General features: G+C 37.7%; 1 protein-coding gene across 3 annotated transcripts in view; it reads left to right on the top strand.

Annotated features, from left to right (window-relative positions):
- MAPK8 (mitogen-activated protein kinase 8) overlaps nucleotides 1–24,921 on the top strand; it is a 32,936-nt gene extending 8,015 nt beyond the window's left edge. The window contains exons 2-12 of one of the 3 annotated variants that reach the window (XM_059477454.1): nucleotides 7,024–7,190; nucleotides 9,731–9,860; nucleotides 11,048–11,106; nucleotides 11,220–11,358; nucleotides 15,464–15,629; nucleotides 18,781–18,852; nucleotides 20,677–20,859; nucleotides 21,647–21,771; nucleotides 22,721–22,784; nucleotides 23,498–23,575; nucleotides 23,982–24,921. In XM_059477454.1, coding sequence (XP_059333437.1) covers nucleotides 7,069–7,190; nucleotides 9,731–9,860; nucleotides 11,048–11,106; nucleotides 11,220–11,358; nucleotides 15,464–15,629; nucleotides 18,781–18,852; nucleotides 20,677–20,859; nucleotides 21,647–21,771; nucleotides 22,721–22,784; nucleotides 23,498–23,575; nucleotides 23,982–24,127 — 1,284 coding nt within the window. In that variant the 5' untranslated portion in view covers nucleotides 7,024–7,068 and the 3' untranslated portion in view covers nucleotides 24,128–24,921. Of the gene's footprint in view, nucleotides 1–7,023; nucleotides 7,191–9,730; nucleotides 9,861–11,047; nucleotides 11,107–11,219; nucleotides 11,359–15,463; nucleotides 15,630–18,367; nucleotides 18,440–18,780; nucleotides 18,853–20,676; nucleotides 20,860–21,646; nucleotides 21,772–22,720; nucleotides 22,785–23,497; nucleotides 23,576–23,976 lie in introns of all 3 variants that reach the window. The other 2 variants (XM_059477456.1, XM_059477455.1) reach the window with 2 other exon arrangements.
- Nucleotides 24,922–25,163: the final 242 nt, after the last annotated feature.

The raw sequence follows: 25,163 nt of genomic DNA, 5'->3' as shown, positions 1-25,163 counted from the left end.
ATTTCACTGTACAACCTCCTGCGATAAGCTTTGTGTCACACGTAGCCTTGTCACAAAATGCAGCCCCCTGGAAAACATTTGATACAGAATACCATATTGCAGCAGAGTGCTCTGCAGTGAACTAGATTAGAAGTCATCTGTAACTTGGTAAGAATTATTTAAGTGCTGTTTGCCACAGGTGAGGTTTTTCCAGAGAGGGTGCTCTGGTGTTCCAGAGCAGCTGTGTTGTAGGAGTTGACTGTGAGAAGTGCTGGGAAGTTTTAAGTGTTGCTGTCTTGCTGCTGATTTGGATCACCAGGACTGTGTCTATCACCAAAATCAACTTGAAAGCCTCAGATAAAGTTTGGGCAATTCTTACGCTTTGTAACTCATGGTGCAACTTTCAGGAAGTTTAAGTATTTATGGTGGTGTCTTTCTCTAGAGATAGCTTCATGTTTAGATTATGTACCTTTAAAGATATTATATTTCAGAAACCTGGCAATCTGGATAGCACTTGGTGTGTAATAATCACAGATGATGAAGAAATGTCAGGCTTCATTTCCCTGTCACAAACTGGCAGACTCATCTTGCTTAGAGGGGAGAGGGAAATGGCTGAAGGAATGGTAGATAAGCAAGCACAAATTTTCACCTTTTCATGGAGCTGATAGCATGTGTTCACTTGTGCATCTTTCCTTGTCCTCAAGCTACTTTAAGTCTCTGTGTTTTGACTTCTCATTTTTCTGAATCTTAATTTTTAACTTCCCACGTGATGTAGTTAGAGCTGCTGGTGGCTGTAATGTGTGTTTTACCTAATTGGCCAGCAGGCCCTAAACCAAAAGTATGGATAATTTCTTCTATGACCAGCTGCTTTAGTCACAGTTGTAAAAGAAAAATAAAACTGACTAGCTCAAAGTGCCAGAAGTGAATCAGTTACCTGACTGGTTTAGGTAATATGTGTGTGTGTAAGATAAACATACAGCCCATGTGGCATTTTTCCTGTGCTTTATGGCAGTCTCTTTAATTGTCCTGTGCCATTAACAAATAATGCCTTAGCTCTTCATGAATGGCTATTATATGCATGTTTTTAGTTTTTTTTTTTTTTGTAGTAAAAGGGCTGTAGTTTGTAGACTAATGGCATTATGGGACAGTGTCTTAGAGTGTAGGGAAATGTGGGTGCAAAAGGAAGAAGTTGAATTAATCCTCTCAATAGGAAATTTACTGATAAAAACCAAAAAATATCTGTTTTGAAAAGAGAATCACCGCAAAACTTACATTGCTTGTAAGTAATTTACTGTGGTGCATTTGTTACTTGGTTCTTCATTATCCTGCTTGTGCAAGGTGTGTGATGTGTTTTATCTGACTATAAAGAATTCAGTTCTCAGATGAATTGAATTTGATGTTAAACAAAGCTAATGTTTTAGTGGTACCAGAAATTATTGGCTTATTTTGGATGTTTTGCAAGAGATGTTTCACAATGTGAGAATTTGCTTTAGAAATGTGCAGTAATATTGATTTTTATATAGAAGGTACTCAGAAGCTGTGAATGCAGGTTCAGCAGTTCAGCTGACCCTTGTTCAGCAGGCAGGATGAGAAAACACTGGTATGTTGTACTTGGTTTGCATAAATGCTTGCTTTGAGCTTCTGAGGGAAATGTGCTGTGGAGGTGCTGACTCTGCCTGTGCTTCATGGGGAGCAGTGTGTGAAATCACTGCTGGACCTTCACTGGTTCTGTCCCTTCCAGCAGTGCCAGGAAATGGCTCTGGAGCAGTGTTTAACAACAGGAGCTGTTTCTTGTGCCTTTCTGCATGTTTGTATGTGATCTTACACTACCTGTTTATAGGCAGTATCAGTATTTTGCTAGTTACAGTCTTGATTTTACTGCTGCCAGTTGGAGGTGTTTCCTTACTGCTAAACAGCGTCTCAGTCATTAGTTACTTCTGACAGTGTATGGACTGTTCCAAGGTACTTGAGACATGGACGTGGAAAAGCTCAAGTTCCAATTGCCTTATCCCTGTCTCCAACTTCAGGTTCCCCTAATTTCAGGTTCAGCTGTTAATATTTTGGCACTGGTGACTGCACCTGTGAGTGATTGCTATTTCAGGCTGAATTGAATGTATTTGATGTAATTTGATGCAGGGAATTCCAGCACTGGTGCAGAAGACATCATGTTGAAAATTAGCTGTTTGAGCTCATGCCTTATTTTGTTATTAACTTTTTATTGTGAGTTTTGAAACCATTTGGGGTGAGATTCCCAAAATAGCACAATCTTTAGTGGAAACATTTACTTCTGATTAGATGCTATAGTATTGATCAGAGAGATCTGACAGGGGAAGCACTGGAGAATCAAGTTCCTATCTGTATGACTGACTGTGCAGATACAATCCCTGGGGCATCCTGCTTCAGTGACACCACAGAACGTGTCTGTCCTCAGTGTCAGTGAAATTGGCTTTTTCACCAGAGGGCGAGTAACAGCCTGAAAAGGAAAAACTCAAGGGGCTGCATTTGCCAGCAGCTGCTGCTGGAAGCTCTGCTTGGGAAATAAGAATGTTCCTTTTGCCTGGCTGTCAGGAATAATTCCCCTCTCCTGTCCCTCCCTTCAGAGCAAACAAGGAAGCTCCCAGTGTTAGTGGTGGTTGGGGATCAGGCTGTTAACCTGTGCTCTACCCAGGTGCTGTAGCTGCTGGCACAGCCCCTTTGTGGGCTGACTGAAGTGACTGAAAAAAGCAGCAGGTCACTTGAATTAAAATGAAAAACAGAACATGCATTTTTTGCATGGATAAAAAAAGATAGATCCTTTTTTTTGCGTGTGTATTTTCTTTCTATGACTTCTAGTCTGTCTTTGAGCTGGAAGCTGGCTTTCAGTAGATATGAAATTTTATTGACTTCTTTTGCCCCCTTCTATTGTAGTTTATTAAGTACATAAATATTAGGGTGGGGAAGATTTAAAATGCAGGAAGCTTGCTAAGTGTAATTCAGATTAAAAAGAAAAAGTTGCTGATTTTTTTTTTTTCCATGAAGAAGTTTACTCCTTTCCTGCCCCTCAAATTCTACTACAGCATTATAAAGGGTAAAAGTTCACCTGTTTTTGTAAGAGGAAAAAATAGAGGGCTGAACATGGAGTCTGTTGAAGAATTTTTGATAAATTGAGTAGCATTTATCAGTACCTCTAGTGTTTCCCTAGAGCATCCTCAGTTCATCCTCAAGGCTGGATGCTAATCTCCTGCATCATCTTCATTGCATGTGTTACAGATGGGGTTAAAAACTGCCCAGATGTTCCTCTACTAATTCAGGCTCTGCTTTGTTGTTATTTTTATTTTCATGTTCTCCTTGGTAAATTTTAAATAAATATTTCTGTTTTGAATCAGGATCTGGAAAAACTCCACAGTCACTACTAATCAGGGTGAAAACTCTGAGGACCTTGTGGCTCTTGAGGCCCTTTATGCTATTTATGTACTTATATCTGGAGCTGAGCATTGCAAGAAAGCTCCCTCTATGAAAGATAATAGGATTACTTGTCTCTTTCAAACAGAACTGGAATCTGGGCAAAGACATCAGTTGTGAAGACTAAAATCAGATTATCATACACTGTGAACCTGTGCTGTTTAAGTAGTAGGTACCTCCTTGTTATAAAAGGGCCTCCAGGTGACTTTTGGAGTGCATAATTAAGTTCAGTCGATTGCAATTACCTTCAAATAGATTATCATCTGTTCTATGGAAACTGTAGTAGGGTGACTACTGGCCAAGAAAAGACTGCTGGAGTGCAGAAGGGGGTGGTTTATTTCCCTGTATGATCTCCCCTTCTAGTAAACTCCTCAATTACACTATCTTAATAAGTGAGGTGGCAGACACATATGAAGACAACTGTATCTAGTTTCCTAGATGACTGGAAAGTCATCATGGGATGCAGCTGGAGCATGTTGTTAGTCACTGTATGAGCCTGTAAACTGCAACATTAAATATGGCAAAGGTTGCATTCATATTAGTGGATTTAGTCCATTGTTTATTAATTTAGGACTCTACATAGTTGTTCCCTGTTAAATTTTACTGAGGACAGTTAGATTAACAGAGAGGGTTCTATATCCCTGAGATATATCAATCTGGCAACAATGTTTGCCAAACCAATGAAGTAATTCCTTGATTTAAACAGCCCATATTACATTTTATTAAGATTCATTTGCTGTTGTGTACTCAGGAATATTTTGCTTTATATCCAAATTTATTTGTCTATACTGAGCCTGTCATCTTTTCTGAAATTACCATCTTCAGTGGAGAAAGCCATCTGTTTATTGTTGAATACTCAACAGGTTCTGGGAAATCAAGTAATTGGCTTTGAATTCTCCTTGTATAAAAGGCTATAAAAAATGTAGCTGTCCTAAAGTGTAAAAAAAATTAAATGTGCCTTAAATTCCATGTGTTTGACCAAACTGGGGTGACATTACCTTATTCTGTTTGAACAGTAGGCAAGTCATAACATAGAAGTCTAAATGTGCCCTTGTCATGTTTATGCAGGTTTCCCCAGCCTCAGTACTTCTTTTCCTGGTGATCACTGAGATCTGGTGTTTACTTTTGCTTTACTGAATCTGTAACAAGTGAAGTTTGACTTCTTGGTGGACAAAAGATACATTAAAATGTAGTTATTTTAAGAAACGTACCTGCACTGTCCTTCCGACCCAAGCTATACAAGAATCACTCCAGTATATTTGTGGTTTTGTTTAATAGTTGCAAGCAGAGATCAGAGCTGTCGACTTTCAGTTTGTGCTGTGCCTCCTGTGCTGAGTGGTGTGAGCAGGCAGGGCTCTGTGTAATGCAGGTGTGCAGGAGCTGAGGGGAGAGGCACTGCCAGGGCACAGCAGCTGGAGGCCTCCTTAAACACATGGCAGCATTAGGAGTGGTTCAGGCAGCTGGAGGTTGTTCAGCTTAAAACCATCTGATCTGTGAAAGCCATGCAAGTCCTAGAGTCATCAGTGAGAATATTCCACTTTAGAGTAAGCTTCAGGTTTTTAGACATCTTTTGCATTTGTAATGGTTTAGTAATATCTTGCTGCAGTTTTCACCCAGCTAATGTTAACTCCTTTATCCAAATGTTCTATCTGCATTAATATTTCACAGAGCTGGAAGTATTGCAAAATACAACATTCAGTTTCGAGGGCAACATGGACAAACAAAACATTGAAACTGTAATTACTTTTGAGACTAACTGAATGAGCTATGAAGTTACCTTTAGAAACAGTTCTTCTGTTTTCTAAATTTGAGCCTTTGAAGCAAGCATATGTGAAAACTAGGCTGTGTTTGAACTATCCATTTAGCAGCTATCCAGATATCTTTAAACATGACAGCTGAAAATTAGACAAGCATTCAAAAACACATGATGCATACAAATCAGCTATGTGTGAACTGTATTTTCACAAAGAAATTAAGAGTCATTAATGCAAGAGCTTTATATACACTGTCCATTTGTTTTGCATTCAGTAGCAAACTGCCATGTACTTGAAGACCTGTTGGATTTTTCTAGGTCAACCACAGATTCCTACAGAACATTCATTTTCATGGTGTTAGATGCCTTCTAATATCTAACATGATGAAAATGAGTTATTGACTCATCACTGATAGGTAGCTTATGTTGTTATATTATGTTGATTATATTGCTATTTAATGTATTAATACGTGTGATTATTTTATTTTTAAATTGCTTTCTTCCATTTCTGCATCTCTGACTGTCACGGTTTTCATTTTCTGTCAGTCCTACTTCAGAGCAGCTCCTGTAGTAATCTTTCACTGTAGAACAGTTGTGCCAGCACATGTAGACAGATCACTGTTAGTTGGTGTTTGTGTTGTACCTCAGACATGTCTCGTCCCTGAGACTGTTTGCTGGCTTAGCATCCAAAGTTTCTTCCAAGACTTAGCCCACTTGATCCTTGCTTGTTTAGGAGAGGATTGCTTTAGAAGTCATGATCATGAAAATCAAGTCTGATTTAATGTGAATCTTGTAATTAATGATGGTTGTTCCCATCTCTGGTTTTTTCTAATTTCTTCTGTTTATTGTATTTCAAGGTACTGGGATATGAAAATATCTTGTCAGCTGTACTTCTTCACTGAAGTAGAAATAAGCTGAGTATGTATGATTTCTTGCATAAAAGGATACTCTTAGAGTAAGAGATGATGCATTATAGCATAGGATGAATCCTGGCTTTTCATGTTGTGTTTTCCAATTAAGGTAGAAACAAAATGTGCAAGGAGAAATGGCTTTTCTGAGAATTGGCTCCATGTCTTCTGAAGCACTGAGTAAATCTGTTTTATTCTAGGAGAGCATGCATTTAAAATGAAGAGAGAGACTGTACCTCTTGCTGTCACAGTACAGATTGACAATTTTTGATGAACACTGTGTAGGGCTGTAGAGAAGGGAATGAGAATTTAACAGCAAGTTAAATTCTCCTTCCTCACTTTGGGATATCTCTCCCGCCTTTCTTGTGTTATTAGTAAAAATAAACAACGAGTTCTTTTAAATACTGCTGTGATTATTACTTTTTCCTCATGAAAGATGTGTGACAAGGCCAGTTTTCCTTTTCTGGCTTCAATTGACTGTGTGTGTTTCCATGTCAGTGTCAGGTATCCCTGCTGGTTGTGACCAAGAGTATTTTAATGATTGCAATGTCTGGGAGACTTGTTCATGTTCCGTCACTCTTTTATTTATGGAATTATGCAATAATTCAGGTGGAATGGGGTCTCTGGAGAGTGTCTGGCCCAGGCCCTGCTCCCGTGCTGTACATGTGTGTATGGAGGGGATGGTAGGACTCTTAAAGCTCTCTGGATGCTGTGGAGCTTCCTGCCTTTTGATCTTCTGTCATTTCCATCTCAGATTTTTTTATCATCCATTACAGCATTTCAAACACCTGCCATCTTACTCCTGCAGTCACTAGAAGTAACTTAAATGTGAGCTTGGGATTTATTTGGGAAGTGTCTTGTGTGTCTTAAAAGGAGTTTTGCCTTATGTCAGGTTCCATACAGTTGTAAAATCTTAGTTTTTCCAATTTTATGTCTTCATAGGCCAGAAGCAAAATTTGGATGAAGTGAAGTAACCAAGTTGCCGTCATGAGCAGGAGCAAGCGTGACAACAATTTTTACAGTGTTGAAATTGGAGACTCAACTTTCACCGTATTGAAACGGTATCAGAATTTGAAACCAATAGGATCAGGAGCACAAGGGATAGTATGGTAAGGTTTCTTTAAAATTAAAATGTACCTTTAGGTTTCCTTAACATCGTTTTTTGAGTGTTGGATGTTACAGAGCCAGGAGTGTGGAGAATTACCTTTTACAGGCAAAACAGCAATGGTAACTGATGACCATTTTACCTCAGCAAGGGCTTGCTGTTGCTTTTTGACCTGTTCAACTTTGGAATTGATGCCCTTCTGTTCAAGTTCAGCCAGTTGTGCTGAGTCCTGTAAATTAATGGGGAAAAAAGAAACTGGATAAAGAAACTAATCCTAATCCTAAACCACACTGCTTGCAGTGAAACAAAAGGCAGAAATACTCTGTATAATATTTGCTGCTTGTAAATGTTTGCACTACTTGAAATGGCTTGATAGGGGTCTGTGTCGCAATCTGAGTAGTCCTTGATATCAATGAGTGAGCATTTGGGATACTGGCTGTCATATGGAAGTGCCTGATGCAGTTTGGGAAAGTATGACCCGACAATGTCATTCTTTGAATAAGAGCTCTGCTGTGTGGACTGAAAAATGTCCAGTTGATTTAAGTTGTTGACAACTAGCTGCTTGTAGGCACTGTGTCCTGTGCATTGGTATTGTCTCAAAGAGAAATGTGGGCTTAAACTTCCTGGAAGCTTTTTTGAATGTTTGAAAAGGATGTAAATATCACAGGACCTAGCCAATTTTTCAGTTTATTGTAACTCTTAAGATGTTAACCAGGTACATAAAAATACAAAAGCATAAAGGAAGAGAAAGGGGAGAGTGTAATCTCAGTTCTGTCACCTCTTTACTACCTTGATCTTGTTCTTGATCAGTGTAAAGAGAATACTTGGTATAGGTGGGTTTTTAATTCACGTTTGTATTTTAGCAGGATTAATAAAACAGTGTGAAAAGTGTAAATGTAAGTTTGAAGAAAAACCACTAGAAAGTTGTTTTTGAAATGGTAACTTCTGGCATTAAGATTGCTGGTATTAACTAGCGGCAACAAAGTAACTGAACTGAATTTTGTTTGCATGTGTGTTAGCAGACTGAGGATGTAGACAGTTGCTTGACTAGTTTGTTTAGTTGCTATGGAAATGCCAGTAAAAGCTTTAGATATTATTACTGTCCTTCTGATGGCCAATCATATGTTAATTACTGCCTGTTTTCCAAATTTGTTGCCCTTCCTAGAGCAGAGATCCCAAAGCTGACCATGTAGTTACTCTAGGACCATTCTGTAGTTGCTGCTAGTGGTGTAATTGAGACCTTTTTAGTTAAATTGCAGCAGCTTTCCCCTGATGAGGACTGTGGTTAAATCTTGCTCATGTGTCTCTATACAGTGCAGTTCTTTGGATTGGAATTTTTGTTGTTGGTGGTCATGGTTTGTATTTGTTTCTTTTTTGTTGTTATTGTAACTGATCCTACTTGATTAGGAGGAATATTAAGTAAATGGCCTGATACTGAAATAGGCTCTAGGCTTCTATTATGTACAGGGAATGCAGAAGTTTAAGTACTAGAACAGAAGTCCTATGTTGGCCACCTTTCCTAAAATAATCCTTATCTTTGGGGCAGGTGGGGGAATTCCAGTTACAGTGGAAAATGTACATCAAAGAAAGTTACCAGTACATGTTGTTCCCATTCTTTTTCTTTAGTAGTGTCTAGAGGTTTTGTTGATGATAAATTACAAATCATTCAAGCCCACATGTATACAATCCACTTCTTAAAGTAGTGAGTTGGATTTAATAGATCCTACTGTTTACTGGCAGATATTCTTCATTAGATTGGAGTACCATTCTTGAGAAGAGACAAGAAAATAATATTTTCTCTATTGAGACTTTTTTAGTAACTGATAAATATTTCCCGAGTCTGCATGGCAGTCATCTGTTATGTTAGCTCTTACAGGAAAAACAAGCCATGCCTTCCTGTCATGGAAATGTGATATGTAAGGGAGTTGTCTCCAATAACAGTCTTCATCAGTTAAACATCCTCTGTCACTGAATCGTATGACAATGTTGGCATTAGTCTGTAAACAAAGTGTTGGGGTTTTTTTCAACAAGTTAAAGCCAGTGACATCTAGAGGTTAAAGCTTTCTTAGCATTTTTTTTTTTGTCTTGACTTTGATGCTGTCATTGTCATCAAGATATTAAGCAAATACATAATTTAAAGCATGGGACCTTTTTATAACCTACTTTTCCTGCCTTCTTCCTTTTAGTGTGAAGATTTTATGTAAAATTGATGTGCCTTTTATGTTTGAAGTGTTTTGGATCTTTTGTAGATGGTCTGTTCTTGAGTGCCAGTGAGTGGCAAGAACTCATTATCTTTGGAAGGAGAAATACTGCATTATGTTGTAGAGATTGTCATGTGTTAATGCTCTGAAGCTGGGAAATATTTTTAAGTTTTGAATCACTTAACATACAAGAGCACTTTGCTCTATCACATCCTAAAGCTGGATAACACTGAAAATTTGGGGTTTCTGCAGACATGGTACAAATTAGCTGAAAATGTTTGCAACTGCCACAGCTTAAAGGACCTTGACACTAGAGATGTAATAATGTTATTTTTAATTACAGTGCAGCTTATGATGCCATCCTGGAGCGGAATGTTGCAATCAAGAAGTTAAGTCGACCGTTTCAGAACCAAACCCATGCTAAAAGAGCCTACAGAGAGCTTGTTCTTATGAAGTGTGTTAATCACAAAAACGTGAGTGTAGTGTCTTCCTTCAGATGTTGAGGAATTAACTGGAAGGTTATCCTTTGTAAAAGTTTGGAAAGTGACTTCAGAGGAGATTTCCGTTGCATGGCTGTATCTCCATGATGAGTACAGAAGGGTCTTGCAGAAGAGCTGTTATTGACTAGTTTTAATACCTGCCCAATCTTTAAATACCCCCTTCAAACTCAGCAAGGGACTCAGTGTTATATTGCTAAAATTTACAAGCAGCTGTCAAGTAAGAGTACCATGGCTGGTAAGTGCATCCTGCTGCTAGACATGTAAGAGAAAAAAGAAATAGACTGCTTTTTTTTCTCCCCCTGGTGGATGAATGAGTTTAGAAGCTTATATTGTGACAGCAGTTGCTGTCCAGCATTTATGAAGCTGTGCAGTAGACAAGATCACAGAAATGGGAAGCAAATAGGTGATAAATTCATTGGAGTTGAACTGCAGGAGGCTGATGTTGGCCATTTTCTTCCTTCAGAGTCAGATGTGTGCAGCCTACTTTACCTTCTCTTTTAATCCCCCATCAGGAAGATAAAATTTCTCCTGGCTGCTAGGGAGGGAGAATGTCATAGGAAGCTTGCTCGGTCTTCTGGCTTTTTTGGGAAAATTTTTGTAATTTTACTCACACAGGTGGTTTATATGTGGATTCACTGAAGGATGTTCCACCTAACAGCATAATTTGTATGATGATAAACTATGGCAAGCCTGCCTGATTCCTGATGAGTAGTAGCTTGGCCTCTTTCTGTACGTCCTATCCATTCTTAATGCAAAATGTTCTAAAGCATCTTTAAGAACCTGTTTTTCTGTTTGGATGAAGTTGTTTCTTCACCTCTGTCAGTGGCAATGGGGTATCTTTTAGGGAGTCTTCATTGGTTTTAATTTTATTATTCCTCATGTACAAAAAAAATCTTACCAGGTCTTCAAACTGAAAGTAGGAAGAAGGGGGAGAGTGACTAAGCTACTTAGGTTTTAAGATTTGAATATCATCTTGTTAACACATGGAGTATCTTTAGATTATGTCATTTGTGGAGGAAAAATGCTCCTTTCAAAATCATTTGAGCTTCAGTGTATGTCAGGAGGTTCATATCAGAATAATAGTTACCAGTTTTGAAATGTTGATTCTGCAAGTTTGTTATTGCTGTGGTACAATTACCTTCCTCTCCCCCTCCCTGCAGATAATCGGCCTACTGAATGTGTTCACACCACAAAAATCCCTGGAAGAATTTCAAGATGTGTAAGTCAGATTTGAGCTAAAGCTGAGAATTTATTTTATGAAAAGATGATTAAGAGAGAGAATGCAGTAAAATGGCAGTATTATCTGATTATTCTTTTTTTTTTCTTGGTAAGCTACATAGTGATGGAGCTCATGGATGCAAATCTCTGCCAAGTGATTCAGATGGAGCTGGACCATGAACGAATGTCCTATCTTCTATATCAAATGCTGTGTGGTATCAAACATCTTCATTCAGCTGGGATTATTCATAGGGTAAGCGAACTAAAATGTATCATTTGCATTGCACCTGTTCTGTTTTTTTCTTGAGTATTTAAAAGGTAAAAGAAGTTAGAAGCATGAAGGGTGTTTCATAGCCTGTCCCATAGGCAGGGAGAGAAAGCTGAAGGGAAATCACATTTTTTTCCAGGATAATTCTGGAATGAGCTTTTTGAATGTTTAAATGATTTGGTAACAATCTGCACACTGAAGATTTTTGCAGTGAGTTGCATTACCTCCTCTAATTCTGGATAATATTCTACTTTAGTAGTCATGGCAGGAAAGGATATCTGGAAGTGTCTCTGCCTTTATTGTTTTGGTAACCAAACCTGAAATTCCATCTTTGGAAAGAACTGCCCATTTTATTTCTTCTTTACTAACAGAGTAATGAATAACTATCTGAAATCTCCAGATAAAGACTTGTCAATGGAACTTGGATAATACCTGTGTGTCACAAATCATTCACTCAGATGGTTAACAGGCAAAACTGACTACAGCTTTTTAAATGGCATATGTGTGTTGCAATCTAGTCAAGAAATTTTGAATTTAAGGTTCCTTGTTCAAGTGAGCATCTTGTATGTAATGGTATAGAGATTAAAAATTGCTTGAGATTGTCTGGTTATAACTTCCTGTACACTGCCACAGGAATTGCTATGTTAGGATGCCATTGGGATTGGGGTGTTGAATGGTCTGCAAGCTGGATCTGCAGTCTGACACTTCTGTTCAGTGTGCCATCTTTTCCCCAGGGAAGCAGGGATGATTATTTGAATGGAAAATACAGTTTGAACAGGAAAATGCTGCTTCCTTTTGCTCAGCTAGTTCTAGTACTCATCAGCTGCTTCATTCCAGTGAGGAGCTCAAGGAATGAAGGTGAAACCTTCCTTCTTGCATGCAATTTCACTGAACAGCTGTGTTGGAGGAGATGGGCAGGGGAGGGAGAAGCATTGCCTGCAACCAGGCAATGATGGTTGCTTGGTCTGCTTTTGGGCATTTGAGATAGGTCACTTGGGCCTTCTGCACTGTTCTGGAATGCTCAGCAAAACTAGATTGTTCCACTTACTGTTGTGGTACCATATTGCCTATGACTGAAAATATGCAGCCTGTGCTGTTCTAATGTCATGTACCTGTAGGTCTGAAATGATGGTTTGCATACAGTTTCACATTTCCTCCTCAATATTTACGTGTGCAGGTTTAATGCTGTGGATTTTCCTAGGTCTTTTTTAGTTTCAGAAAACAGTGTATTGTCTGGATATGCTAGAGTAGGTAAAGTAAGAATGTCTCTCTGTGGATCTTAGCTCAAGCTTAAGGGAGCTTCTAAAAGTGTGCTTGCCTCAGGGTGGTTTGTACTCCTCTGAAGTGGGCATTGATCCTGTAGAAGTTGTGGATTAATTTAAACATTTTTACATTTACAGAAAAGAAGTAACTACTTAGGTAGTTGGGCAAGAATAAAGACAGCTTTGAGGTTAGAATTCATTCCTCTGTAAATATGGGTTAAGTCTTTGAAATGCTTCCTATCATACAGGGATAAACTATCCTAAGGAAACTAAATACAATTGCTATGTAAATAGCACCATATGTATGCATGAGTGCTTTTAAAGGACATGTGCAGATGCTTTTGAAGGACATTTCAGTTGCACATCTTCCGGGTAGATTTTCAGCTTACAGCTTCTTCTTAGACTTTTTTAGAAGATTGAGGATATTCAGGCACAGAGTTACCTGATAAGTTCATTGTGCCTTTTTGCATCAAGATGCAAAGTGTCACAGTTTTGTTTCTCTGTGGAGGAAGCTGGACAAAACCTTGGAGTACAAGGAAGATATCCTGCAAAGGGGCATGTGTCACACAGACCATGTGGCTGCAGTGGTAACTTTTTGTACTATAGAATTAAGTGGTTTTTTGATAGCAAGCTAGAGGCATGGAACAAGGCAGAGATCAAACACAAAGAGTTTCATTCAGTTTCATCTTGAAGTCGTAGGGGCAAACTTAGTTGCCATATCAATGGTAAAGATTTGACCATAACTTTGCACTGACTTTAACAGATGTTGGCCAATCAACATTACTGTGTTCCAAACATTTTGCAGAGATGCAGTTTCCAGCCAATATAGAAGTACACGTTCATTTATATTTCATAGTCTGAGGATGATTGATCAGCATTGCAGAGTTGTGCCTCACTGACTTTCTGAGGGACACAGAGTGGCTCGTTAGTCTCGCATGGAGGCTCTGAAACATTGAATTCTGCCCAATTTTGAGTACTTAACAAGGGGCCTAATTATGGAAGCCCTTCACAAATCTTCTGTTAGAAAGTGAAGAGCCCCCAAGAAGCCATGAATTACCCTCCAGAGATGTCCCTGTCTCCTTTGGCTAATGGGGAGACAGCCATGCAAGAATCTGTTTCTTAAGCACTGACATTTTACATTTTCAAGGTTCAGTGAGAAATTTTTTGCTATAGGTTCTGGTTATATTTATCCATCCTAATTAATTTGATCACTCCTAAATGAGCTTTTTAGTTTCTGTTTATTTAACAGAAGATATATATATATAAGAGATGCAGGTTTTGCATCTCTGCATGAATTTTAATGTAGTGTAAGTCAATTCATCATTTTGATCCTAGGCTTCATGACAGCTACATGGTGTTCAGAAATAAGAATGGACAGCATTTGGTAAGCAAAGAGAAGATCTCTTAACATTTTGAGTGCTAATCCTGCTGCTTTGGGGAGGATGAGTGTAGTTAATACCCTGAGCATGTGCCTGGCATTCTGCAGTGAACATCCTGAAAATAATAAGTGTGTAGAAATAAAGCTGATAATACAAAGGAATGTAGCAGAATCTGAAACATGCATATTAAATGGACAGAAGGCCTTATAGAACTTAAATTAATTTGTGGTATTTGAGAATGTTTTAAGCTAAAGTTGTCAGCAGAGTCTTTGTGTGGAAATGCATGTGAATATGTATGTATGCAAGACTTTTACCTAGTCATTAAAATTCTGTTGTACTGGAATTCTTTTTGTTGTTTCCTCTCAATCTTTAATGCAGTTTTCTTAGCATTATGAGGAGATTGCTGAAAGTCATCCAAATACAAATGAAAACTACATAAATCTGGCAGAAATCAGCCTTCAAGTCTTTAAGAAACAATGACAGGGCTACTTACTAAATGCTTACTGCTCAAGTGCTGGAGTTCTCTGTCACATCTCAGGTTTTTCTCGCATTAATCTCAGTAGAGTGTGGAGAGGAAGTATCTTAGTCTTATCTGTGTTGTCCTGTGTGCTGTGGATGATTTTATGATTGCAAAGTTATTCTGAAGTTACTCTATAATATTTACTCTGTGATGTTCAGGTGTGTGTAAGATCTTGCTGAGGTGATGACAGAGAAAGCCTGTGTAGTGTTTGTATAAATAAATGTTGCAAAGCCACTATTGTCAATAGGGTTCAAGTGTAGAGAATAGTTACCATGTTGCTAACCAAAACAATCTGAAGTCATGTCAGCATTTTCCACTCCAATTCAAGGATTGTGTTAATTTTTGGCAGTTTTTCAATGGTGTCTTTTTGGGTTTGGTTGCCAAACTTAATATAAAATCAAGTCATAAATTGGAAACTAAAACCATGTGGGCATGGAGATTTCTATTCAGAGAAATATATTGATTCAAAAGAGGTAATGTAACCTCAACTAGCAAATGAACCTTTTACATTCATTATACTTCTAATAATTCTTGTATCAAGATGATTATTGAATCAAGTAATTGTCATGTTACTTGTGTTCTGCAGTGTAGTAATAATTATTGTTCCAGTGAGCAGTTTCTAGATCTTTCCTGAGAGCTAACACTTCTTACTAACCTCAATTTATTTCAGACATTGCTAACATATCTTGTAATGCTGGTTGTATTTTCCTTCTTTAATTGCTATATAAATCTACAAGCACAATAAAGGAATTAATTCTGTAATCTGCTGAATGCGCATAAATTGATGCAAGGGGAAAAAAGCTGCAGTTATTGCTATAACCTAGTTGTGTGCGTGGGATTTAATGTTAGCAATATTATCTTTTTAAAATGTGAACCACAGGCTACTTTGTGCTTGTCTTAGCAGTCATCTATGATGTTTCTTTTTAAAGGATTTAAAGCCCAGTAATATAGTAGTAAAGTCAGACTGCACTTTGAAGATTCTTGACTTTGGACTGGCCAGAACTGCAGGAACTAGTTTTATGATGACGCCTTATGTAGTGACTCGTTACTACAGAGCACCAGAGGTCATCCTAGGGATGGGATACAAAGAAAACGGTCAGCAAATATAGTCTTTCTTTGGCATAGCTTTATTTTTTTTTGTTTGGCACACCACATTTTACATGTTAATGTTTTTTTCAAGCTGTAAAAATTTTATAAATTAATCTTGTGACCAAAATGCAGATTCTGGATACACCAATTTGTTTATTCAACTCAACCCATTAGAAAATGTTTGCATTTAATAGGAGAAGAAATTGAGGGCCTTGTTTGTTTAAAATTTTAAATAACTTCCTTGGTAGATTATATGACGTCCAGGAAGAACTGGAAGTATATTTTCTTAATATGTGGTATGTACTTTGATATACCTTCATCTGACTTTATTCCTGGTGAAGAAGAAATTGTAATTCTTCAGTAGATATGTGTACTAAATTCGTTGCTAAATAACTGGATTGGGTACCTTTCAGGAGGTAGGGAGCATAAAAGGGGATAGGGAGCATAAAGTCTACTGAGGAACAAACAAGTTAAGATTACCTACTATGTTGCTGAAGTTATGTTAATGTTGCTGAAGTAAATCTCAATAATATACTTGAGACAAGCGTGCAGACAATGCTGTCAAGATGACAGTACATGCATCATAGATTCTTGAGGTCCATGACAAATTCCAGGGGAATTTTACTTTGCATACACTTCCTCCTGACCATACTCACTCTGTGACCAGTTTGCCTCTCAGTATCTTCTTCAGGAAAATAAAAAAAGATCTGTCATTTGAGAGAAACACATCATCAAATACATTGCACCTGCAAGGAAACAGCTCTGGTACCCATTAGGAGAGCCAAGTGTGCTGTCATTGGAGAGGCCTGGTTCTGCTGCCATTTCACTGCTGTGCTCTCCCTGTGCTCAGGCAGCTCCCTGCTTTCACTTGTCACCACCTCAGGCTGGCATTGCCCACAGGTCACCCTGTGTGTCTCAAACTCTGCTGGCCAGGCCTCCATGGAGGCCCTGAGCTGTCTCCTGGGGGTGTGAGGTGTGGCTCCTTACCTCCTGACACAACTGGGGCTTGCTCTGCTTTTCAGCATTCCTAACACAGTCTGCAAACCTGCCTGGCAACTGCATACCATTGCAGCAAGGGACTTCAGGCTGTCTGTGAATGGTGCTAGCAATGAAAAAAGCCAGCTCAGAGGAATGAGAGTGGACCTCTGTTGCAAGACTGAGATATTTATTTGTTTGGATTGTTAGTGTGCATGACAGAACCTACATTTCTTCTTCGCTAGTCTTCTGTGAAATTATTCACAGTATCATTGGTTCAGCTTGCTACAAAATCAGAGAACTGTAATTAGACAGGTTTTTGTTTGATTATAGAAAGCAATAAGTCAAAACACCACAAAACATCTGGAGTTTGGTTTTGTAGGGATACCAGAAGCATGGTAACTTTATCGTGTTGGACACAAGCTAATTACAAGAGATTTGGGTATATGTTGGGTTGTGATGGCAGCAGGTTGTTTGCAGATCAAAAGTCAACATTCAGAATTTTATTTAAAAAGTCAAATGCAAAACTTGGCTTCTTTGGGTCTCTAAGCCAAATAATATGTACTTAAGTATTTGAAAAAAAAGTTTTTAAAGGAAAAAGAGCACTAAACTAAGCTGTTGGTAATATTTTTTAAATGAGCAAGGCCCTTAATTTTGACCTATTAATATGCACAACTTTGATCTCCTATCATATTATCTAGATACTATTTTAGAGGAACTTTAATAAATAAAGGAGAAGAAATATTGAAAAATAAGAAGCAATATTGTTTGCTTGACACTGTTGAGCTCCTTCAGAACATTCACATATAATTCTTACTATAAGATTGTTGTCACTTAAATCCCCCTCTTATCTGCTTAATTGAAAATCCAGTGTCATATTTGACATAAGTCCTTATAATAATAAAATTTCATTGTTATGACTTCAAGAAAGCTTTTGCTTATGGAATTAACAATACTTCTGAAAGTAACTGCAAAAGAAATTGGCTTACCTGTACAAAGTAAACTTGTGCATCTTTATGTCTTCTGAGTGATTTATTTTAAGGTAATGTAGAAAATGCGTATTTCATTTTTTAAAAATTGCTTTTAAGTTTTCCTTTTGTATAAAATGTTATTTCATTGTACCTGGAGACAATTTAAAACAAATGATTTGAACTGAAAATCTAGGAGCATACTAACATTGTCATTAACTGATCCTCTAAAATTCTAAGTGATCTTTTACTGATTGTTTGCTTTTTATTTAAAGCGAGAGAGAGATGCATGGTAATCTGACTCCTAGGAAATACTTGATGTCCAATTGTAATTCCTATGTAATTCTCTTAAAAAACATGAACTGTTTCAATAGGCAATATTTTTACAAGTTAGTTTACTTAGTTACTTTTAGAATTATTCCTACAAATACAGTGGAATTACTTTCAAGGAATCAGTCTGTCTTTGGTGCTTGAATCTGTTCCCTTGGCAGAGGTACCTTTGAAGCCTCCAGCCGTGGAGAAGACCTTTACTCTGCCTGATTCGTGTCTCTCTCTCTCTGCTCAAGCTCTTGCTCTAGCACTATATTAAACAAAAGGATGTTTTTCTGCCTTGTATTTGAGACAGTTAAAAGCTAATCCTTACACATGGTGTATGTTAAACTGTTTTCATTGGTTAATACAAAGACTTGCTCTTCTTCCTGTGCTGTCTCTGCAGTTTATAGGATGCAGTCATGTTATGCTTCTTTTAATTTTAAATGACCGTTTGCTTTGCTTTTCCTTCTTTTTGTGCTACAAACATAGTGGATTTATGGTCTGTGGGGTGCATTATGGGCGAAATGGTTTGCCACAAAATCCTCTTTCCAGGAAGGGACTGTATCCTTGTGCTGCTGCAGCAGGTTGAATTAGTTAGGAAGTCATTAACCTTCTTATTGATGTTGTGTCATGAAGATGCATATTGTACAATTTTTTTTTTATTAAATGAACATGGATTTTTCTTGTGATACACTTAAAAAAAAATCATTTATATTCAGGCTGCACCTAGCAGTAGGACATAGTCTCTGCTGGTCCTGTAGTTAGCATACATTCACTTTCACTCATTTTCATTGCACATGCTTTTTATAGTCACTTCATGTGTATGTCTGTGTCTAGATATTTTTATTTATTTTATTTTAATAACTATCTTTTATGTTAATATCATTGCATTTTGTTTTCAGTTGACATTTGGTCAGTTGGGTGCATCATGGGAGAAATGATCAAAGGTGGTGTTTTATTTCCTGGTACAGATCGTATCCTTACCCTTGGCCTGAGATGTAGTTGTAAAAGGTCAAAAGATACTGCAGTGATACAATTCCAGATTAAGATGGTTCTAATTTTTAAAATACTGGTTTTAAACTGCCTTTTCAAATACCAGTTTGCAAGTTCATTATATACCACTTGGGCAAACAGCTTTATTTTTTCTTTTCATTTTTTCCCCTCTTCTTTTCTTTTTCCAGTGTAATATAGTCCCTCTTCATTACTTTTGAATGTTGTCACAATTAGGACAGAGTTCTTTTTGTTTAGAGGGTGTTTTCTTGGTTCATATGCATTGGTTTTACTTTGGAATTCATTTTTATGTAGTAATTTACTAATCTTGTTTAGTGCCTGAGCATGTTAGTAGTTACTATTCTTTGCATTTATAGAGAATGTTTACCAAAATTCCTAACCATCTTCATTAGTTACACTCTGGAGATTTATTTTCTGTGTGCAGAAATGATCCTGCAAGGAGCTTTCAGAAATATCTGGTATTTCTGTCTTTCTATTCCGTGAATGGTTTGGTGGTGTCTATATGGGTTGTCCTGTGAACAGTATTTCAAGCAGAGTGTGCTCTAAACAAACAGAACTAAAACTTCTAGATCCTTGCTAAAATTAGTGAAAATAATTGGACTTTGAGATCCTATTTGTTTTATTATTACTTACAGAGTATTTTTTTTTAGATGCCATCAGAAATGTTTCCTGCTTTTGGTACAGGTTACTGTTTAAAATTTGATGTAGTACCATTTAGGGGTGAAAATGGGGTGGAGATTTTTGAGCCATGGTAAGGAAATCCAGAGTATCCTTACTTTCACACAGCTCTGTCATTGCATGAGCTGAACCATGCTTTGCTTTATGCATCTAGTTTGCTGGCATGGCTTTTTAATTTAGACTTGGTGCCATACAATGTAAATAGTTGCTTTTGTCAAAGCTCAGCAGAGCTTGAGAATCCTTATATAGAGGTCTGCTGTTGATTTTTAAGAATATAAGAGAGGGTGTGCTTCAACCCACTGTTGATTTGGGTAGCCTGGTATCCAGTCTTTGGCAGCCAAAGAGAAAATGTTGGGGAGAATATGAATTAGTGTATATAAAATTTTATCTGAGCTTTCCCCCAGTATTTAACCATCTGCAACTAGGAATTCCTGAACCAATTTTTACTTTTTTTGTTTCAGTAAAATGTATTAGATACTTCTGCCCTGAAGTGGTCAGTCTTCCCTTCAGAGTGTGTCAACTTCTCACTTAAGATGTTTCTTATGCATCCTTGAAACTCTTTAACTTCATTCAAGTCCCTGACAATACTGTCACTGACCTGTGTGGGCCAGGCCTTGGTCCTTTGTGTGCCCACTGGTGCTGAGTGTTGCACATCCTTGGTGAGAGGTTGCCCAGGACTGGGCTGAGGTACCAAGATGAGAAAGAAGGACAAAGCACCCACTTGGGGTCATTCTTAGGAGTGCCTTGGTGCTGTGTAGTAGCTTGACTGCTTCCAATGTATGTTCAAATCAGGGTGTGAGTTCTCCAGGACCCAGACGAGGACTTAAGTTAAATTTGTTGTATTTAAATATTTTGTGAGTCTTCTAATATTCTGTTTCTCAGAATTATATCCTTTTCTAGCCAATAACGATTTTGAGTGAAATACATGTTGCCTTGACTACACTGTCATAGTCTTGCTTTGTTTCACCATATAAGAAAGTAGTCCTAAGTCATGATGATGAACTTGATACTTTATTATAATTTCCTCTGTTTTCTCTGTTGGTTATTTCATGTGGTTTTAACATAGCTGAAAACCAGACACAGTGTTTTTCTTAGCTGCATAACCTTAGATATTGATCAATGGAATAAAGTTATAGAGCAGCTAGGAACACCATGCCCCGAATTTATGAAGAAATTACAGCCTACAGTCCGAACTTACGTGGAGAACAGACCTAAATATGCTGGATATAGTTTTGAAAAACTCTTTCCAGATGTCCTTTTCCCAGCTGACTCCGAACACAATAAACTTAAAGGTAAGGTCTGTCTTCTGTGTGTTGTATGTTTTAAAAGCTTTAAAACTTTGATATATTGAACAGAAATGTAGCTTGGTTTTGTTCAATATAGATAGAATCATCCTGCTTAGGTTCTACATATTTGTATCATGGGAGTGGATGAATGTGCTGACATGTGTTTGCCTCCATTTTCATATCTTCATGAGACAGCTCCTATTCTTGGAGCTGTCTTTATAAAGACATGTAAATATCTATATTCTTCTCAATGGCAGATGCCAAAGCAGTTTAGAGAAGAATGGGGGTAGGTTGGAATAGAAGTTGTGTAGGCAGAGCAGATCTTTGTTCTCTAGGGATGAGAATAAAGAATTTATGTTCATAATATATAGATACCCTATAGTTACTTCAGAGACTTTTTGGTTCTAAAGGCCACTTACTCAGTGGAATCTCTCACCGTGTTCTCTGTGACTAAAAGCATGTGACAAAGGGGCAGTAGGTGCTTGCCTGCTGCTATTTGAGACAAGGCTGCACTGCCACCTGAGCTGTTTCACATAAGGCTGTCACTACAAGGGACACTGTATGCTGAAAATGGATAATGAAACGTTTGACCCCTTTCCCACCTGGGTCATTCTATTCAGGTTTTTTTTTTGCCATCAAATGGACCACTCTCATAAACCTCATATTATGTGAGGGTTGCATAGATATTTAATTAGGACTTGATTACTCTGACCCTTCTCTTTAAAAGTTTGAAACACTGTGTTATGTGTTCTGTATATGGGAGTAATCTAAAGAGAAAATTTTATTTTTGCAGCAAGTCAAGCAAGAGATTTGTTATCAAAAATGCTGGTTATAGATGCTTCTAAAAGAATCTCTGTGGATGAAGCCCTGCAGCACCCATACATCAATGTTTGGTATGATCCATCAGAAGCAGAAGCTGTAAGTCCTTGGTTTAGTTCTCTGCTTGGCAATCTGCTGTATGAGGCCATCTTGCTGTGATGCTTGGAACAACTGCTTGACAAAAGATTGTTGCACATTTCATTAGAAGCTTAACTGAGCCATAATTGTTTTTATTGACATTGATAAATGTGCTTATTAGAAATAGCATCGGGAATGGGTTGAGGTACCTGTCTCTGTGTTTGTGTATCTCTGTGTTGGTGTATAAGTGCCTATCATCTCCTGAACGTGTAGTCATGCATCTGAAATCTTTTCTATAGTGCTCTAATGTATTGAGCTTCACTTGTTTCAGTGTGATTTGATTGCCCTTGATGGGTTCTGAGGTATTTATTCTTGGGGAAGCTAAATTCTTTCATCAGTTGTACGAATTGATATTATTCTTCAACTAGAAATAAGTGTTTCAGCAAAATCTGAATACAAGATCTTGAGCTTTTAGTTATTAAAACTAATGAAGAAAGGGATTAATGTAAATTTTTTCCTTGAGAAATAAGTTGAAGGATAATTTCAGTTTATGAGAAAAGTTATTTTTAAAAATAAGAAAAGTTCAGTGATGGCCACTAAGAATAGAAAAAACTACTTGATTTAGACAGAGCAATTATAGTTCTGGTGCCCTGTAATGGCTTGATAGAGAATTTAGTAATTGACAGTAGTTAAAAAAAGCTGCTTGTGATGGAGACTACTGCACTTAGGAGCTCTTCTACCAGACTGTTTCTCTGTTACAGTAATTTAAGCAAATTTGTTAATCAGAAGAACTTTAAAGACTGTGGTAGCATCTAAAAAACAGAATAAGTCCAAGTATGAGCAGATATATAATAATGTAAATATTATTTTTAAATGAGGTTCATGTTCTGAATGGTTACTTTCATTTTTAATTTATACTGGTTCTATATCCCTTTTGATTGCTCTATGATGAGTTAGTTTTGTTTTTCAGCCTCCACCAAAAATACCAGATAAGCAGTTAGATGAGAGGGAGCACACGATAGAAGAGTGGAAAGGTAAGAAAGGCATTTGAAGCATAATAAGCCTTTTGGGAGTATGCTGGGCCCCAGTGATTATTGTTATTGAAGTTCTTCTGAGCAACCTAATAGTATTTACTTCATCTGCTTGGACGTCAGGGGAACAGACCAGTGCTTCACAGACTCTCAATTGTTGGGACACAAACAATTCAAGCAAAGGAGATGAACCTTTGAAGTGAACTAAAGACCTGCTCATCTCAGTCACCTTTTGCAGTCCATAGGACAGCCTTTATAGGGAGGGTAACTCTTCTGGACAAGCTGCTACAGTTGAAAAAAATGCAGGAGCTTGAGCTATGTATGTTATGCTGACCTAGAAGGACAAGTCTTCAAGTGGTCTTGGCTCTTCCTTCAAAGACTGCTGATTGAGTTTCCCTTACCAAAGAAATCATTGATAAAAACTGAGTGGGCCTTAGGACTCAGCTTAGCTTCAGGTCTACAAGCAACCTGAATAAAAGAGCCCTAGAGTAATGCCAGTGTGTTCTCAAGCGTCCCAGGCCACTGCAGATTCAACAGAAAAGAATGTACTTTTTTATATCACTTGCCAGTTGTTGTGTAGCCTATAATCTGTTATTCAAAACTAATTCTTAACAGTAATAGACCTGTGGAATTTAGTGGACATTTTAATAGGAGATGTATTACTGATCTAGTCTTTGGGTTGCAAATTCATTTTTTTTCCTTCTTTGCATTTTCAGAGTTGATATACAAGGAAGTCATGGACCTGGAGGAAAGAACCAAGAATGGGGTTATACGTGGCCAGCCAGCCCCTTTAGGTTGGTTACAATAAAAGCACAGTACAAGGCTCCACTGAGTTTTAGGTCAGGAGGGAGTAACGCTGATCAAAGAACCCTAACTCAAGAATAGGGTTCTTGAATTGAGACATTGTATATTTGAGTGGAATATTCAGGGCTGACATCATTTTACTGATCTGTTCAATCCCCATATCATTGTCCCTGCGTAATTGATATTTCATTTATTTCAGTTCCTGACACACCATCTATTAAGCCCCACGTTAAAGACTTGTGGATTTTATTTATTTTGATGGCGGATTGAGACACATCTCTTCAAACTTGCCAAAACAGAAAAGTAACAGCCATTAGGAATAGGCAGACTAATGCAAGTACTGAACTGTGCAACTGTATCTGCAACTGATTTGCTGTTTTGTTTCTCATAGCACAGGTGCAGCAATGATCAATGGCTCTCAACACCCATCTTCATCATCATCTGTCAACGATGTGTCTTCAATGTCAACAGATCCAACACTGGCCTCTGATACAGACAGCAGTCTAGAAACCTCAGCTGGACCTCTGGGTTGCTGTAGATGACTACTTGGTCTTTTGGGGGGTGGGAGGGGGGTCCTTTTAGTCATTAATAGGGCACTTTTAAAATTTGGTGGTATTTTTGAGTGTTTTTTCAAAAATAATCATGGAATTCATCATAAAGTGCTGTAATTTCAAACTGTAAGTTGTGTTAAAGCAGCCACTTTTTTGCTGTAATTAACTGTAAAATATTAAACCTGGTAATTTTTATTGTGGTTTTAAAATCTGCATATTTGCTTTACTATTATGCTGCTGATCTTTTTTTACTGAATTTGTAAGATTTGTTTTATCAAAGCACATATTAATGTTGTGGTCATTACCATATGATGAATTATTTAAGATTTTGTAGGTTTTCAATTTTTTAATTAGAATTTATTCCAGATGTTTTGTTCATGATATCCTTCAGAGTTTTATGCTTGGTCATACATCTGTGTCCCAGGTGGAGGGGGAGAGAATTCAGTGCAGCCAGCTGTAGTTTCAGGCATACTACTGTGGTGCTGGATAGTGAACAAAATCCTCTTTTATTTTGGCCACTTGCCTATAGTACTTCAGCAAAAGCAACAATTAGTGAGGTTTTTTTTTAGAGAAACAGAAAAAGCCTTTGCAGAGTAACATTATCTGAATGGGTTTATGAACTTAAGAAAGCAAAGCATATCTTCAAAGCTGCAGAAATATCCAGCCTAGCAGAGTAATGTGATGTTTTCTGCAGAGTTGTGGCATGCCAAATCTTGTGATCACCATAAAACATGAGGATACTTCATGAATAATACATTGCAATGCCAATAAACTGTTTACTTCTAGCTCGTAGCCTGTTTTTGTACACACAAAATGAAGTGTATCCAGGATGTTTAGACTGACAAGAGGGAATATCAATATGCTGTAGCTATACTGTCATGTGAGATGTGGTTCTTGGGAGTTCTGGTTCTTACTAGTTTTGTCTACTAAGGCAGGTTCTTTTTGAGTGCTTTTTGGGTCACAGAGGGAATGACATGAATGCAATAGGGGCAAAACTTCAGCTACTCTTTCTCCACCAAAAGTAACT

The sequence above is a fragment of the Ammospiza nelsoni genome, chromosome 8 (genome assembly GCF_027579445.1).
Source record: "Ammospiza nelsoni isolate bAmmNel1 chromosome 8, bAmmNel1.pri, whole genome shotgun sequence".
Classification (NCBI taxonomy): Eukaryota; Metazoa; Chordata; class Aves; order Passeriformes; family Passerellidae; genus Ammospiza; species Ammospiza nelsoni.
The sequence above is the reverse complement of the archived record's forward strand: the minus strand, read 5'-3'. Positions and strand labels throughout refer to the sequence as shown.